This window comes from Lepidochelys olivacea (assembly GCF_965140295.1).
Source record: "Lepidochelys olivacea isolate rLepOli2 genome assembly, chromosome: 1".
NCBI lineage: Eukaryota > Metazoa > Chordata > Testudines > Cheloniidae > Lepidochelys > Lepidochelys olivacea.
Genome location: NC_140411.1, coordinates 324,479,284 through 324,493,078, shown reverse-complemented (window position 1 = coordinate 324,493,078; position 13,795 = coordinate 324,479,284). Strand labels below are relative to the sequence as shown.

General features: G+C 44.0%; 1 protein-coding gene across 3 annotated transcripts in view; it reads left to right on the top strand.

Moving 5' to 3' along the window:
- The window catches only part of CPNE8 (copine 8), a 282,884-nt gene that overhangs the window by 94,251 nt on the left and 174,838 nt on the right, over positions 1-13,795 (top strand). For all 3 annotated transcript variants that reach the window (XM_084621135.1, XM_084621137.1, XM_084621136.1), the window contains one exon: positions 13,157-13,220. In XM_084621135.1, the coding sequence (XP_084477261.1) occupies positions 13,157-13,220 (64 nt within the window). The remainder of the gene's footprint in view (positions 1-13,156; positions 13,221-13,795) is intronic.

Sequence of the window (13,795 nt, the reverse complement as noted above, 5' to 3'; positions counted from 1 at the left end):
CTTTTGTATTGGTGACCCCTTTCACACAGCAAGTCTCTGAGTGCGAATTCCCCCCCCTCCCCACATAAATTAAAAACACTTTTTTATATTTAACACTGTTATAAAGCTGGAGGCGAAGTGGGGTTTAGGGTGGAGACTGACAACTCGCGACCCCCATGTAATAACCTCACGACCCCCTGAAGGGTCCTAACCCCCAGTTTGAGAAGCCCTGTATTAGACCCACTCAGCTTTAATACTAATATGTTCTGACATCTTGTGCCAAGTCACTTAAGGGACACTGGTAGGGTGACCAGATGAAACGCACAAAATATCGGAACACATGGGGGAAGCGCGCAAAAAAAAAAAAAAAAAAAGTGTCCAAAGCTGCAACATTGGGACCAATGGCGTTCCGACCGTGCATCGGTCGGGACGCAGGACAAAGAACTAAAAATCGGGACAGTGGTTAGGTTTAAAATATTAATGTATATTTTTACTCTGTTACTAACTCTTGAATACAATAATTAAAACAATTGTATAAAAATCTAGATTACTTTCTATCATTTAGTCTACTTACTTTTTGCGGTTCACCAAGCTTGGAATACGTCATTTAACTTTTGGAAACGTCCTATAAGGGCAAGGCCACGTGAGTTTATACTGCACCTGCCTGGGGCTCTAGGGGTGTTAGGCGCTATAAATAATAATAGACTTGTCAAGGTTCCTCCCCCACTCTGAACTCTAGGGTACAGATGTGGGGACCTGCATGAAAAACCTCCTAAGCTTATCTTTACCAGCTTAGGTCAAAACTTCCCAAGGTACAAAATATTACACCCGTTGTCCTTGGACTAGCCGCTACCACCACCAAACTAATACTGGTTACTGGGGAAGAGCTGTTTGGACGCGTCCTTCCCCCCAAAATACTTCCCAAAACCTTGCACCCCACTTCCTGGACAAGGTTTGGTAAAAAGCCTCACCAATTTGCCTAGGTGACTACAGACCCAGACCCTTGGATCTTAAGAACAATGAACAATCCTCCCAACACTTGCACCCCCCTTTCCTGGGAAATGTTGGATAAAAAGCCTCACCAATTTGCATAGGTGACCACAGACCCAAACCCTTGGATCTGAGAACAATGAAAAAGCATTCAGTGTTTTACAAGAAGACTTTTAATAAAAAATAGAAGTAAATAGAAATAAAGAAATCCCCCCTGTAAAATCAGGATGGTAGATATCTTACAGGGTAATTAGATTCAAAAACATAGAGAACCCCTCTAGGCAAAACCTTAAGTTAGAAAAAAGATACACAGACAGAAATAGTTATTCTATTCAGCACAATTCTTTTCTCAGCCATTTAAAGAAATCATAATCTAACACATACCTAGCTAGATTACTTACTAAAAGTTCTAAGGCTCCATTCCTGGTCTATCCCTGGCAGAAACCAGCATACAGACAGACACAGACCCTTTGTTTCTCTCCCTCCTCCCAGCTTTTGAAAGTATCTTGTGTCCTCATTGGTCATTTTGGTCAGGTGCCAGCGAGGTTACCTTTAGCTTCTTAACCCTTTACAGGGGAGAGGAGCCTTCCCCTGGCCAGGAGGGATTTCAAAGGGGTTTACCCTTCCCTTTATATTTATGACAAGACTAGAAACTGACTTTTAACAGGAGTGAAACTGACACTTTCAAGTCACTTTCACTTCTGTTTAAAAGTTAGTTGCTTTCCAGAAGGTTCTTAAACACAACGCTACAGTGATTGAGTTGTAGTTCTCAGAGGAGAATATTTAAAACCAGACACCAAGAAAATTACACATTTTAAAGTTGAGGAAAAAATTGAGTCTTGTTTATTATTTAGAGTTGGTATGTATGGTTTTTTGTTTGTTTGTTTTAAGTACCATTCTATGTTTGGACACTGTGTCTCAGTTTCCATTGCAGTAAAAGGGGAATAATAATACTTGGCTGCCTGCCATATGGAAGTGTAAGGAGTAGTTTGAGATTTGTGGGGCAGAAGCTGGATCTTCTTAATGGTTTGTAGGGTGCCTAGCACAATGGGGGACTCATACTGATTAAGGTCTTTGGGCACTACTATAACATAGGTCAGCTGTTGAGATGCCCACTGGTGGTAGCTGAAGGGGACTTAACTGGTGGATGGGATGTTGGTGGAGTACAGATTGATTTGTGTTGGCCAGAAGCACATCCTTCATCCCCCACGAGCTCAGCACCTCTGAGCAGAATTTGAAGCATACCTGTCCTTGAAACTGCAACTACTAATGAACGTGATGGTCCTTCAAGTGCTTGCTCATGTCAATTCTAAGTAGGTGTGTGCGTGCCATGTGCACAGTTGCTGGAAGGTTTTTCCCCTAGTAGTACCCGATGTCTCAGCTCAGGTGCCCCCTGGAGTCGCACCTTCATGGTGCCGCATATAGGGTCCTGCCGACCCGCCGCCTCTCCAGTTCCTTCTTATCACCAGTAGTAGTCATTGGAGCGTTCTCTTCTCTTTCATTTTCAAGCAATCCCCTAGTGGACTCTAAGTTCCTACCTGTAAATAGTTTAAATAGTTAATAGTTCTTAGTATAGTGTAGTGTATTTTTTTAACCCCTTGTTAGCAGGGGTTCCCTTCATATTCTTAGGGCCGGGGCATGCCCCGGTCCCAGGGGTTTAAGCCGTCTGGGGTTGGCCAGAAGCTGATGCCAAGAGGCAACCCACACACATCCTGCTTGAAGTGCCTGGGGGAATCCCATCAAATGAATAGTTGCAAAATCTGCAGAGGATTCTGCCCCGGCAGCAAGAAGGAGAGTGACCACAGGCTGAAGCCATTGCTGATGGAGGCAGCCCTGTGGCCGCAGTCGGAGTCAAGCCCCTGGATCCGGCACCTGGTTCTTCAGCACTGGTGTGCAGCGCACCAGCCTCGATCAGGGATGTGGCACTGAGAAAGGACTCTGGGGTCACCAGCATCATTGACTCCAGGCCCACGCTGGTCCGTTGAGCCGCCACCTGTGGAAGAGGGTCAAGTGGAGGACTTAGATCTCCCCTCCACACCAGAGACCTTTGAGGCAGCCAGGGATCTGATAGCCCTGGCGGGCCTGCACTCTCCCAACCAGCATGAGAGGTCATCAGTCCTGAAGCCTCCAGCACTGCAAAGACTGCCGGTGCCATCCCAGGAGCAAGTTGGCAATCATGTCTCTGCTCACCCTCTCCCCAGCACTGTCCAGCACCGCTCCACCATCGTCTCTGCGCTTGGACTCCTCTGCAGATTTGGAGGTGGAGCCCTATGTCTCCAGGTATAGCTGGCACGGAGGGCAGAGACATCCCCAGAGACTGGAGATGGCACAGTCCTTTCCACCCGTGCCATGGCCAGTGCAGTGGCAGATGCCAGCGCAGTAGCCCTTTTGGACCCTGTGGACATACCATCAATCCCAGGGTTCCTTTTCAATCCTTCTTGGTTGCATCAGATGGATGAGCGCCATCCAGAATGCTGCCAGCACCGTGGATGACATAGTTGTTGGCACTGCAGTCGGCACCACAGTCTGCACCGAGATGGGCGCAGTTACAGATAACTGGGAATGCTTCAAGGAACCGGACGGGCAAGAAGGCCCTGTACTGGCCCGGGTTTCCTCCTCATCCTTCCCCGATGAGGCAGTAGCGGGAACATAGGTTCATGGCCCACCGGATAGTTGAGCCCATCTGGAACTCCTAAAAAGGGTGTACGAATATCTCTTTATGTGCCCCCCACTGGACTTGGTGGTGGTGGCGGCGGTGGTCAACGAGCGGGAGAGGCGGGGTAACAGGAACCCACTTCCCGGGCAAAGGACACAAAGAAGCTGGATCTCTTTTGGAGGAAGGTGCATTCCACTGGAGGGCTCTAGCTTCACTTTGTGAACCAGCGGGGAATCCTCAAGTTTCTATAATTTTTAATCCTGGGACGCAATTTAAAATTTGAAATTTAAGGAGTTTGTGCCAGCAGACTCCAAGTCTGAGTTCTTGGCCTTGGTTGGCGAGGGCAAGGCTGTGGCAAGACCTCATTGCAGGCCTCAATGTACTCAGCAGACTCAGTAAACCGCACCATGTCTTCGGGGATTGCAATGCTTTGTTGCTCCTGGCTTCAGGCCTACCGGAGGAGATTAAACAGACTATTCAGGATCTCCCTTTTGAGAGCTCCATCTTGTTTTCAGAGAAAACTGACCCAAAGCTGAATAGCTTAAGACTCTCAAGCCACTCTCAAATCTCTGGGGCATCACACACCCACCACACAGCGCAAGCATTTTAAATTCCTGCCTATGCCGCACCCATATCAGGGGCATTCTAGGTGGGACTTCTATAGAAGAAGGGGCAGAAGCCATTGGCATCACCAGTCTCAAACCCCTAACAGCCAGGGGTCGGGATCGTTAAGACAACCCCCAGGTCCTAGGCAGACTTTTTGAAGATGTGTCCGGGGGCGATACACCAACGCAAATTCTGGATCTGTTACTACTCTCTTTGGCCCGTCTATCTCATTCCTACGATGGGTGGTCCCAAATTACCTGTGGTTAGACCCATCCTAGGTCTGTGCAACCTCAACAGGTTCATGAAGAAACTAAAGTTTTGTATGGTCTCTTTGGCCACCGTCATCCCATTCCTGGATCCAGGGGATTGGTATGCCACCCTCAACTTGAAGGACATATACTTCCACATTTCCATAATCCTGCCCTACAGGAGGTTCCTAAGTTTTGTAGCATTCACTAACAATTTCATAGTCCTCCCTTTTGGCCTGTCATCGGCCCCTTGGGTATTCACCAAATGCATGTCAGTTGTAGCCGCCTTCCTGAGGAAAAGGCACGTTCAGGTATTCCCATACCTGGACGACTGGTTGGTCAAGGGCTGTTCCAGGATGCAAGTGGAACAACAGGTCAATTTGATAAGGTCCACATTCAACAGATTGGGTCTCTTGCTGAATGTGCAAAAGTTGACTAATCCCCACTCGGAGAATAGAGTTCACAGGGGTGGTGTTAGACTCAAGGCAAGCCGAGGCTTTCGTACCACAGTCCCGTTTTCAAGCTATGCACAACATTATACAAGACCTCAGGCAATACCCCATGACTGCTGCTGGACTACAAGGAATTGCTTAAAACTCCTCTGGCACATGACATTTTGCATGTATGTAGTGCAACGCGCGAGGCTCAGATCTCTCCAGGCCTGGCTAGCATCAGTGTATTGACTGGGCAGACAGAGTCTGGACAGAGTAGTCACACTCTCACTGCTGGTTCTCAAGACTCTTCAGTGGTGAGTCGACATGTGAATGGTGTGCACAGGCATCCCTTTCTCCAAACAGCACCCTTTGCTGTGTCTGGTTACTGATGCATCAGCAGTAGGGTGGGGAGCACACCTCAGAGAGCACAGAACTCAGGGCTTCTGGTCTCCAGCAGAGCTGTCGCTTCATCAGCTCTCTGATACTGATGTGCAGTTCATCTGGACCACCTGTTTTACGCATTCCCACCTATCCCGCTCGTTCACAAGGTCCTCCTCGAGATCCGCAGAATCAGTGATATTGATGGTTCCAGCCTGGTCCTGCCAGCATTGGTACACCATCCTGTTGGAGTTATTAGTGGACAGCCTAATCGCCCTACTTTAGTTCCGGATCTGATCACCCAGCATTGTGGCCGGCTCCCGCATCCCAAATCTCGAATCTCTCCACCTCACGGCTTAGAAGCTGCATGGTTAAACCCAATAGAGCTCATATGCTCAGATCATATTAGGGAGATACTCCTTGGCAGTAGGAAATCATCCACCAGGGCTACCTACTTAGCCAAGTGGAAGAGATTCTCGATTTGGTGTTTGCAGAGCCATACCTCTCTGACGCAATCTTCAACACCCTTTATCTTGGACTACCTGCTAAATTTGAAGCAGCAAGCTTGTCACTCTCATCAATAAAGGTTCACCTGGCTGCCATTTCGGCATTCCACCCAGGAGAGGCAGGCTGCTTGGCCTTTGCTAACCCAATGGTGCTGCGTTTTTTTAAAGGACTGGATATGCTGTACCCACAGGATTGGCAACCAACCCTGGCTTGGGACCTTAATCTGGTGCCCCCAAGGCAGATGGGGCCTCCATTCAAGCCCTTGGCGACATGCTCGCTGCTCTATGGATCATGGAAGGTAGCTTTCCTGGTTGCAATAACTTCAGCTAGAAGAGTATCCGAGCTCAAGGCCCTCGCATCTGACCCTCTGTATACCATCTTTTACAAGGATAAGGTGCAACTTTGACCGCACCTGGCCTTTCTCCCTCAGGTCGTCTTGCATTTTCATGCCAACCTAGACATCTTTCTCCCAGTTTTTTTTCCTGAAGCCTCACGCTAATAATCAGGAGCAGAGGCTCCATTCCCTGGACATTTGGCATGCATTGGCTTTTTATATTGAGCAAACAAAGCTGTTTCGTAAATTGAACCAGCTGTTTGTGGAGGTGGTGGTGGACAGGATGAAGGGCCTCCCAGTGTCCTCCCAAAGGGTATCATCATGGATCATCCAAGCATGCTAAGATCTGGCAAACAAAGATACCTGCCCCCACGCTGACTGCTCATTCCACTAGGGCTCAGTCTTCCTCGGTGGCTTTCCTGGCCCAAGTCCCAATCCAGGAATGTCTGTAGAACGGCAATGTGGTCCTCGGTCCGCACTTTTACTTCTCATTATGCCATTACCCAGCATGCCAGGAACAATGCAGCATTCGGCAAAGCGGTGCTTCAGTCAGCAATTCCATGAACTCCAACCCCGCCTCCTAAGTAAAGCTTGGGAGTCACCTACTTGGAATCGACATGAGCAAGCACTCAAAGAAGAAAAAACAGTTACCTACCACTCATAACTGTTGTTCTTCAAGATGTGTTGCTTATGTCCATTTCAAGACCCACCCGCCTTCACCTCTGTCAGAGTAATCTGTCAAGAAGGAACTGGAGAGGTGGCAGGTTGGCAGGGCAGGGCCCTATATGCAGCTTCATGAAGGCATGACTCCAGAGGGCACCTGAACCAACCCTAAAGGTACTGTTAGGGGAAAAACCTTCTGGCATCCGATGAAGTGAGCTGTAGCTCATGAAAGCTTATGCTCAGATAAATTGGTTAGTCTCTAAGGTGCCACAAGTACTTCTTTTCTTCTGGCGACTGTGCACCTACTTGGAATGGACATGAGCAAAACATCTTGAATTACGAGAGGTAGGTAACCATTTTTTCTGGACCAGAAGGGTCTGTCACTGGTCTCTTCCCAGGGATAGGTGAGGGTGCTTCCTGCTCCTCTGAGGGCAAACAGACCCCCAAGACCCACTTAGCTGTTCCTAGCCCTCCACCCTTTTTCAGCTCCCCCTCCTTCAGGATCCTTGCCCCAGGGACTGTTCCCCCTCAGCTGCTGCTCCTACGCTCACTGGCCCCTCCCTCAGGGGAAAGACCTGTTCGCTCACCTCTCCTTTCCCCTGGAGACTTTCTCCTCTTTCCAAACCTACTGGCCCCCCCCAAGTTCCAACACCCCTGCCACTGGTGGCCATGTGCTCTCTCTCTCCTTCCCATTGCTATCAAGGGGGACCCTGTGCTCCCTCCAGCATTGGAGGCCATCTGCTTCTCTCCCCCCCCACCATTGGGTACCCTATACTCCCACCACCACCAGTGGGGCCCCTGTGTTCCTCTCCTCCTGCTCACCCCCACCAAGGGGTACCTTATGCTTTTACCACTACCACAGGGTACCCTATGCTCCCCCTCCCACTCTGACTGACCTCTTTGCGTGCTCCACCCCCAGAGGCGCTGCTCACTGCCTCGCTACTATTGGTTAGGAGGATTGTCACTCCGTATAGTCTCAGCTAGTGATTGGTGGAGGCAGACAACGGGGTAGGGTGGGTGAGCTAGCATGGCAGAGGAAATTGACCAGAAGAGCCCCAGCTCCTGGAGAAGGGGACCTGGCTGCATGGTACTGCAGTGTGCACCACGAGCAGACCTCTGGTATGAAACTGGGGGGGGGTGTCAGGTGCCCCCCTGCCCTCTGTAAATGGCATCTCTGGTTATAGCATTGTTCTCTCTGGCCCAGTGAACAGTTTCACTAGGAGGGACTGTGAGCAAAATAGACTATAGCCTGATGGTTAAGATGCCCATCTGGCAGGGGGAAGTCCTAATGGACTTGAGTTTGAAGTCCCTGCTAAAGAGAGGGGATTCAAACCTGAGTCTCCCATATCCCAGGAAGTGCCTTAACCACTGGACTACACACACACACATTTGTTGGCCTGAAACAGATTTCCAGTTTGCTGACAAATTCCAAACATTTTCAGAACAGAAAATATTTTTTGATTTTTTTTTTTAAAGTTTGTGGGCCAATCTGAAAAATCAATTATCTGTCCAGCACTACTAGACAGTACTGCTTGTACCCTATCTCTAAAGACTCTGTATTGTCTTCGCTCAGACTGCTCACAGGAATGGAGATCCACACAGGATAGGGTAAACTAAACAGGGTTTATTTACAAGAGCATTTATATACAAATTCATATTCTGGCCTAAGCAGCCCAGCTCACTGCGTTGGCATACCTGCTGTCTTGCTCTTGCTGTCTGTCTCTCAGAGGTGGCCAATACAAGAGAGTCATTCCCCGTGCCTGTCTTAAAGGGAGAATGCACCAGTTCTCTAACCACGCTTGAAGACCATACAGAGTGTTTCTGCTTTGATCTTGCAGTTCTGTAGTTCTGTTTCCAAGGGAGTCCTGTCACTCGCACTTTCTGGAATTTCTGTTTCTTCAGCATGTCCCTCCACTGAGTTGATACGATTTTTGGAATGGTTTTTCTGGTGGTTGGGTCATGTTCTACATCTTCGCAGCTTTTTATTGGTGAAGGCTGATGTGTTTGGGAGGTAATTTTTACCTCTTATTTAAAAAAGGCAAACAAAAAAACCCACAAAAACCTTTTTCCTTGATGGCATTTGTCTTTGTTCTTTCAGCCATTTTAGTAGTTACTATATAATGTTTTCCTTTGGACATCCTTGAGCTCATTGCTTTCAAGGAGTAAGAATTTTGCACAGATATCTTCAGAGGACAGAAAATGACTTAGATTCCATTGTGTTTCATTAGAGATATAATCTTGCAAGATTCTCACTCTCCCATCTCCCCTCAGAGTTTGGAGTGTGGTATATTTGTTCATTAGTTACTGATTATGTTATGTATGTACATGTACTGAGTTTATTATTTCTGCTTTTGAGGCCTGATTTTTCAAATAGATGGTGATTGGCTTAATTTGAGGGAGGTCAGTCACAAACTAATTGTAATGTTCAAGCCAGTAGTTGTAGGTGCAGGTAAGAAGTGTGTGGAGTAGAGGTTGGCTCACACCCTTAAGAGACAATAGTACGTTTAGGCAGTTTCACCTATATCAAAATTAGATGCTCAAACCCAGGAGTGAGAATCTTGCAAGATGATATATTCCAAGAATCAGAACCCTTTACTACTTATGAAATTCATTTTAGAGAGAATTAACTGGATTAATGAAAATTCTGAGGGGGGAAATAATTAGTTTTTTGACTTTACAAAGAGCTAATTAATTTTGACTAAAACATTTTTGTATTAATGTTTTTTAAACTAGTACAATTATATAACTAAAAGAGACAGAGTGTGTGTGTGTGTGTGTGTGTTTCCTGTGCCAGAGAGAATTTATTCCTTTTCTCTCAAATGTGGAATCCACACTTCAGAATACAATGATATACAGGATGGGCAATTTTCAGCCTCAGGTTGATGACAAATTTAAGATCAGATGCCTCCTTGAGCCAAGATGGCTAGAATTGGTTACTGTGTGATGCAGCAGAAAGGGCAGATTTCCAATTTTTCATTAGAATACAGAACTTCTTGTCCTACAAAAAATATTTAAGTATCAAGCCTAAAATATTGTCACATGGTATGAAAAGATATTTTAAGGTCTGTGTGTATTTCAAGGATTACTTTTTAAAAATTTCCTTTCCTTCAAAGCCTGTTTAGTTAAACTCAGGCTGCTTGGAGATCTTGGTTTTACAGGAGAGGGTTATGAAAACTGGTTTCAATGAAAGTTTAACATTGTAAGACATTTCTAAATGATCTTTTCCGTAAAATGGCGAATTATAGGGGCATTCCCACTAATTGAATATGGTGCCTGTGATGTCAATCTACAGAACTATGTTGAAAAGCTTTGTCCATTGGAGAGGCATGACAGTTCTCATACAAAGGTGATGTCATTGCTGTACTCCAGTAAGAGAATTTACCTCCCAGCTGCCTCACTTCCTCTGCCACCACTGCAAAGAGCAAATCAGACTTTATATTTGTGTCCTCAAGACTAGGTTTTTCCTTAAGTAGTTTGCATAGAGTAGTATACGATAGTTTATTTGTCCCTTTTGGCATCATAAGGCCTTCAAGAGGTGTGGTGATCATACCAGAGACTGATACCCACATCCATTGTTTTCTGTGTCTGGATGAGACTCAGTGCATTTTTTGCCACATCTTCACTCCCCGTACCACGAGGAGGAGACACTTGAGATTTATTGGCTTGGATAAAATTAAAATAGTGACTATTAAGGCTCATGTTTTATGGTATAAACTGATCACAGGCAAGAGTCAGAAAGAAATTACCCATGTATGGTATAGTATTGTGCAAATAAGTGAATGCTGAGTATTTACACCTACCTCTGAACCATCTGGCACTGGCTACTGTCAAACAAGATGTCTGTCCTTTATATTCTTAATTAATATAGCTCTCTGGTATAAGAATCTATTCTGTACCTTTCCCCCAATAAAAAAAAATATATTATTTCTAGGGATGTCGATGAATCGCAGTTAACTCACGCGATTAACTCAAAAAATTAATCCCGAATAATCGCAGTTTTAATTCCAATTGAAAATTATTAATAAAGTGCTCACTTCATATTATTTTTATTACAAATATTTGCACTGTAAAAATTATAAACAAAAAATAGCATTTTTCAATTCACCTCATACAAGTACTGCAGTGCAATCTCTTTATTGTGAAAGTGCAACTTACAAATGTAGATTTTTTTTTTTGTTACATAACTGCACTCAATAACAAAACAATGTAAAACTTTAGAGCCTACAAGTCCACTCAGTCCTACTTTTTGTTCAGCCGATCACTCGGACAAACAAGTTTTGGTTATATTTGCGGGAGATAGTGCTGCCCACTTCTAGTTTTACAATGTCACCTGAAAGTGAGAACAGGCATTAGCATAACATTGTTGTAGCCGGCGTCACAAGATATTTACATGCCAGATATGCTGAAGATTCATATGTCCCTTCATGCTTCAATCACCATTCCAGAGTACATGCATCCATGCAGATGACGAGTTCCGCTCGATAATGATCCAAAGCAGCACAGACCAGCACATGTTCATTTTCATAACCTGAGTCAGATGCCACCAACAGAAGGTTGATTTTCTTTTTTGGTGGTTCAGGTTCTATGGTTTCCACAATGGAGTGTTGCTCTTTTAAAACTTCCAAAACATGCTCCACATCTCGTCCCTCTCAGACTTTGGCTTTTTAAACCTACGGTCAATTGCAATAGCTATCTTTAGAAATCTAACATTGGTACCTTCTTTTCATTTTGTCAAATCTGCAGTGATAATGTTCTTAAAATGAACAACAACATGTTCTGGGTCATCATCCAAGACTGCTAAAACATGAAATATATGGCAGAATGTGGGTAAAACAGAGCAGGAGACACATAATTCTCCCCCAGGGAGTTGAGTCACAAATTTAATTAAGGTTTCAGAGTAGCAGCCATGTTAGTCTGTATCCGCAAAAAGAAAAGGAGTACTTGTGGCACCGTAGAGACTAACAAATTTATTTGAGCATAAGCTTTCGTGAGCTACAGCTCACTTTTAATTTTTTCGTGAGCATCGTCAGCATGGAAGCATGTCCTCTGGAATGGTGGCCAAAGCATGAAGGGGCATACAAATGTTTAGCATATCTGGCAGGTAAATACCATGCAATGCCGGCTACAAAAGTGCCATGCGAACGCCTGTGTCACTTTCAGGTGACATTGTAAATAAGAGGGCACCATTATCTCCTGTAAATGTAAACAAACTTGTTTGTCTTCAGGACTGGATGAACAAGAATTAGGACTGAGTGGACTTGTAGGCACCAAATGTTTTTACATTGTTTTATTTTTGAATGCAGTTCCTTTTTTGCATAATTGTATATTTGTAAGTTCAACTTTCATGATAAAGAGATTGCACTACATACTTGTATTAGGTTAATTGAAAAATACTATTTATTTTGTTTTTTACAGTGCAAATATTTATAATAAAAAATAAATAGAAAGTGAGCACTGTACATTTTCTATTCGGTGTTGTAATTGAAATCAATATATTTGAAAATGTAGAAAACATCAAAAATATCTAAATAAATGGTATTCTATTATTTTTTAACAGTGCGCTTATTCACAATTAATTTTTTTAATCACTTGACAGCCCTAATTATTTCTTCTCTCTTGCTAATTTTTTTAGTTTGTTGCATTAAAAGTTATTTTATAGGTACTGCTGCTAACATAAGGGTAGTAATTATACATAACTAAGCACTTTGTAGTAAGACGTCACAAAATAAAGGCATTTCATTATCTTCCAAATTGTTTTTGGAGTTTTGTTCAAACAAATTTCTCATGAAACAGTACACCTTTTAAGAAACTGTTGAATTGCAGTTTTTTCCAACTTCTCAGGAGCTCTTTTGTTTAGCACACATGGTAGAAGAGTTGAAATGGCCATCCTGTTGCATCTGAAGATTTTTTGCTATCTCTTCTCTAATTTATAGCTCTAAATTAATTATTTTATCAAATAAATAAAATTCCATTTACCACATTGCCAAGATACTCTCTCACTTTCTTTGAGCCTGTTCATGTCTTTAACCCCAATCCTTGCACAGCACAGTTGGGAGACAAACACTTGCGTTTTAAGGTACCAATTATACTATTTAAAATACAAGAAGGCCAAGTCCTCTTTGAGTAGTCTGACCAGCAATGGCACATGCTAGTGTTCAGCTTGAGTTAGCTGTAGCCTGTCTCATGGAAGATATTAATTAATGGCTTTATACCTCCTAGCCATGAAATACAAATTATTTAAGCTTTCCTTTATGATAAGACACTTAAAATCATGTCTGTGGAATTTTGGCTGCTGGCGTGGGAAGTTTTCGCTAAATAATATTAAATCATTCTGAGGTATATATTTGCTGTTTGTTTTCAGAGGAATTCCAGGGAAGAAATGTGGAACAATCATACTGACAGCAGAGGAGCTGAACTGTTGCAGGGTAAGTGAATGTTTGCACTGTTTCTTAAACAATTTGGTTTTTTGGTACTAATGTAACCTGATATTAGACCAGTTTTTTAAAGATACAGTTTACAATGGGGTAAAAGAAATAGGAACACAATTACCTTTTTATGAAATCCTAGAGCAATTCATTATTTATTGCTTCACTTAATTGTTCTTTTCAGTTACTATTAACCTGAATAGTAGAGAGAGAAGTGAAGAACAATTTGGAGCACAGCAAAGTTCATATTAAACCTACTCTTATTGTTCCCCAAATTAATCAATATGACCCTCCTCTTGGGGTATGTCTACACTACAAAATTAGGTCGATTTTATAAAAGTCAATTTTTAGAAACCGATTTTATGCAGTCATAGAATATCAGGGTTGGAAGGGACCTCAAGAAGTCATCTAGTCCAACCCCCTGCTCAAAGCAGGACCAATCCCCAACTAAATCATCCAGTCGATTGCGTATGTCCACACTAAGCACATTAAATTGGTGGAATGCATCCTCACTACCGTGGCTAGCATCGACTTACAGAGCAGTGTTCCCGCAGTCTCCGCTGCCCATTGGAATT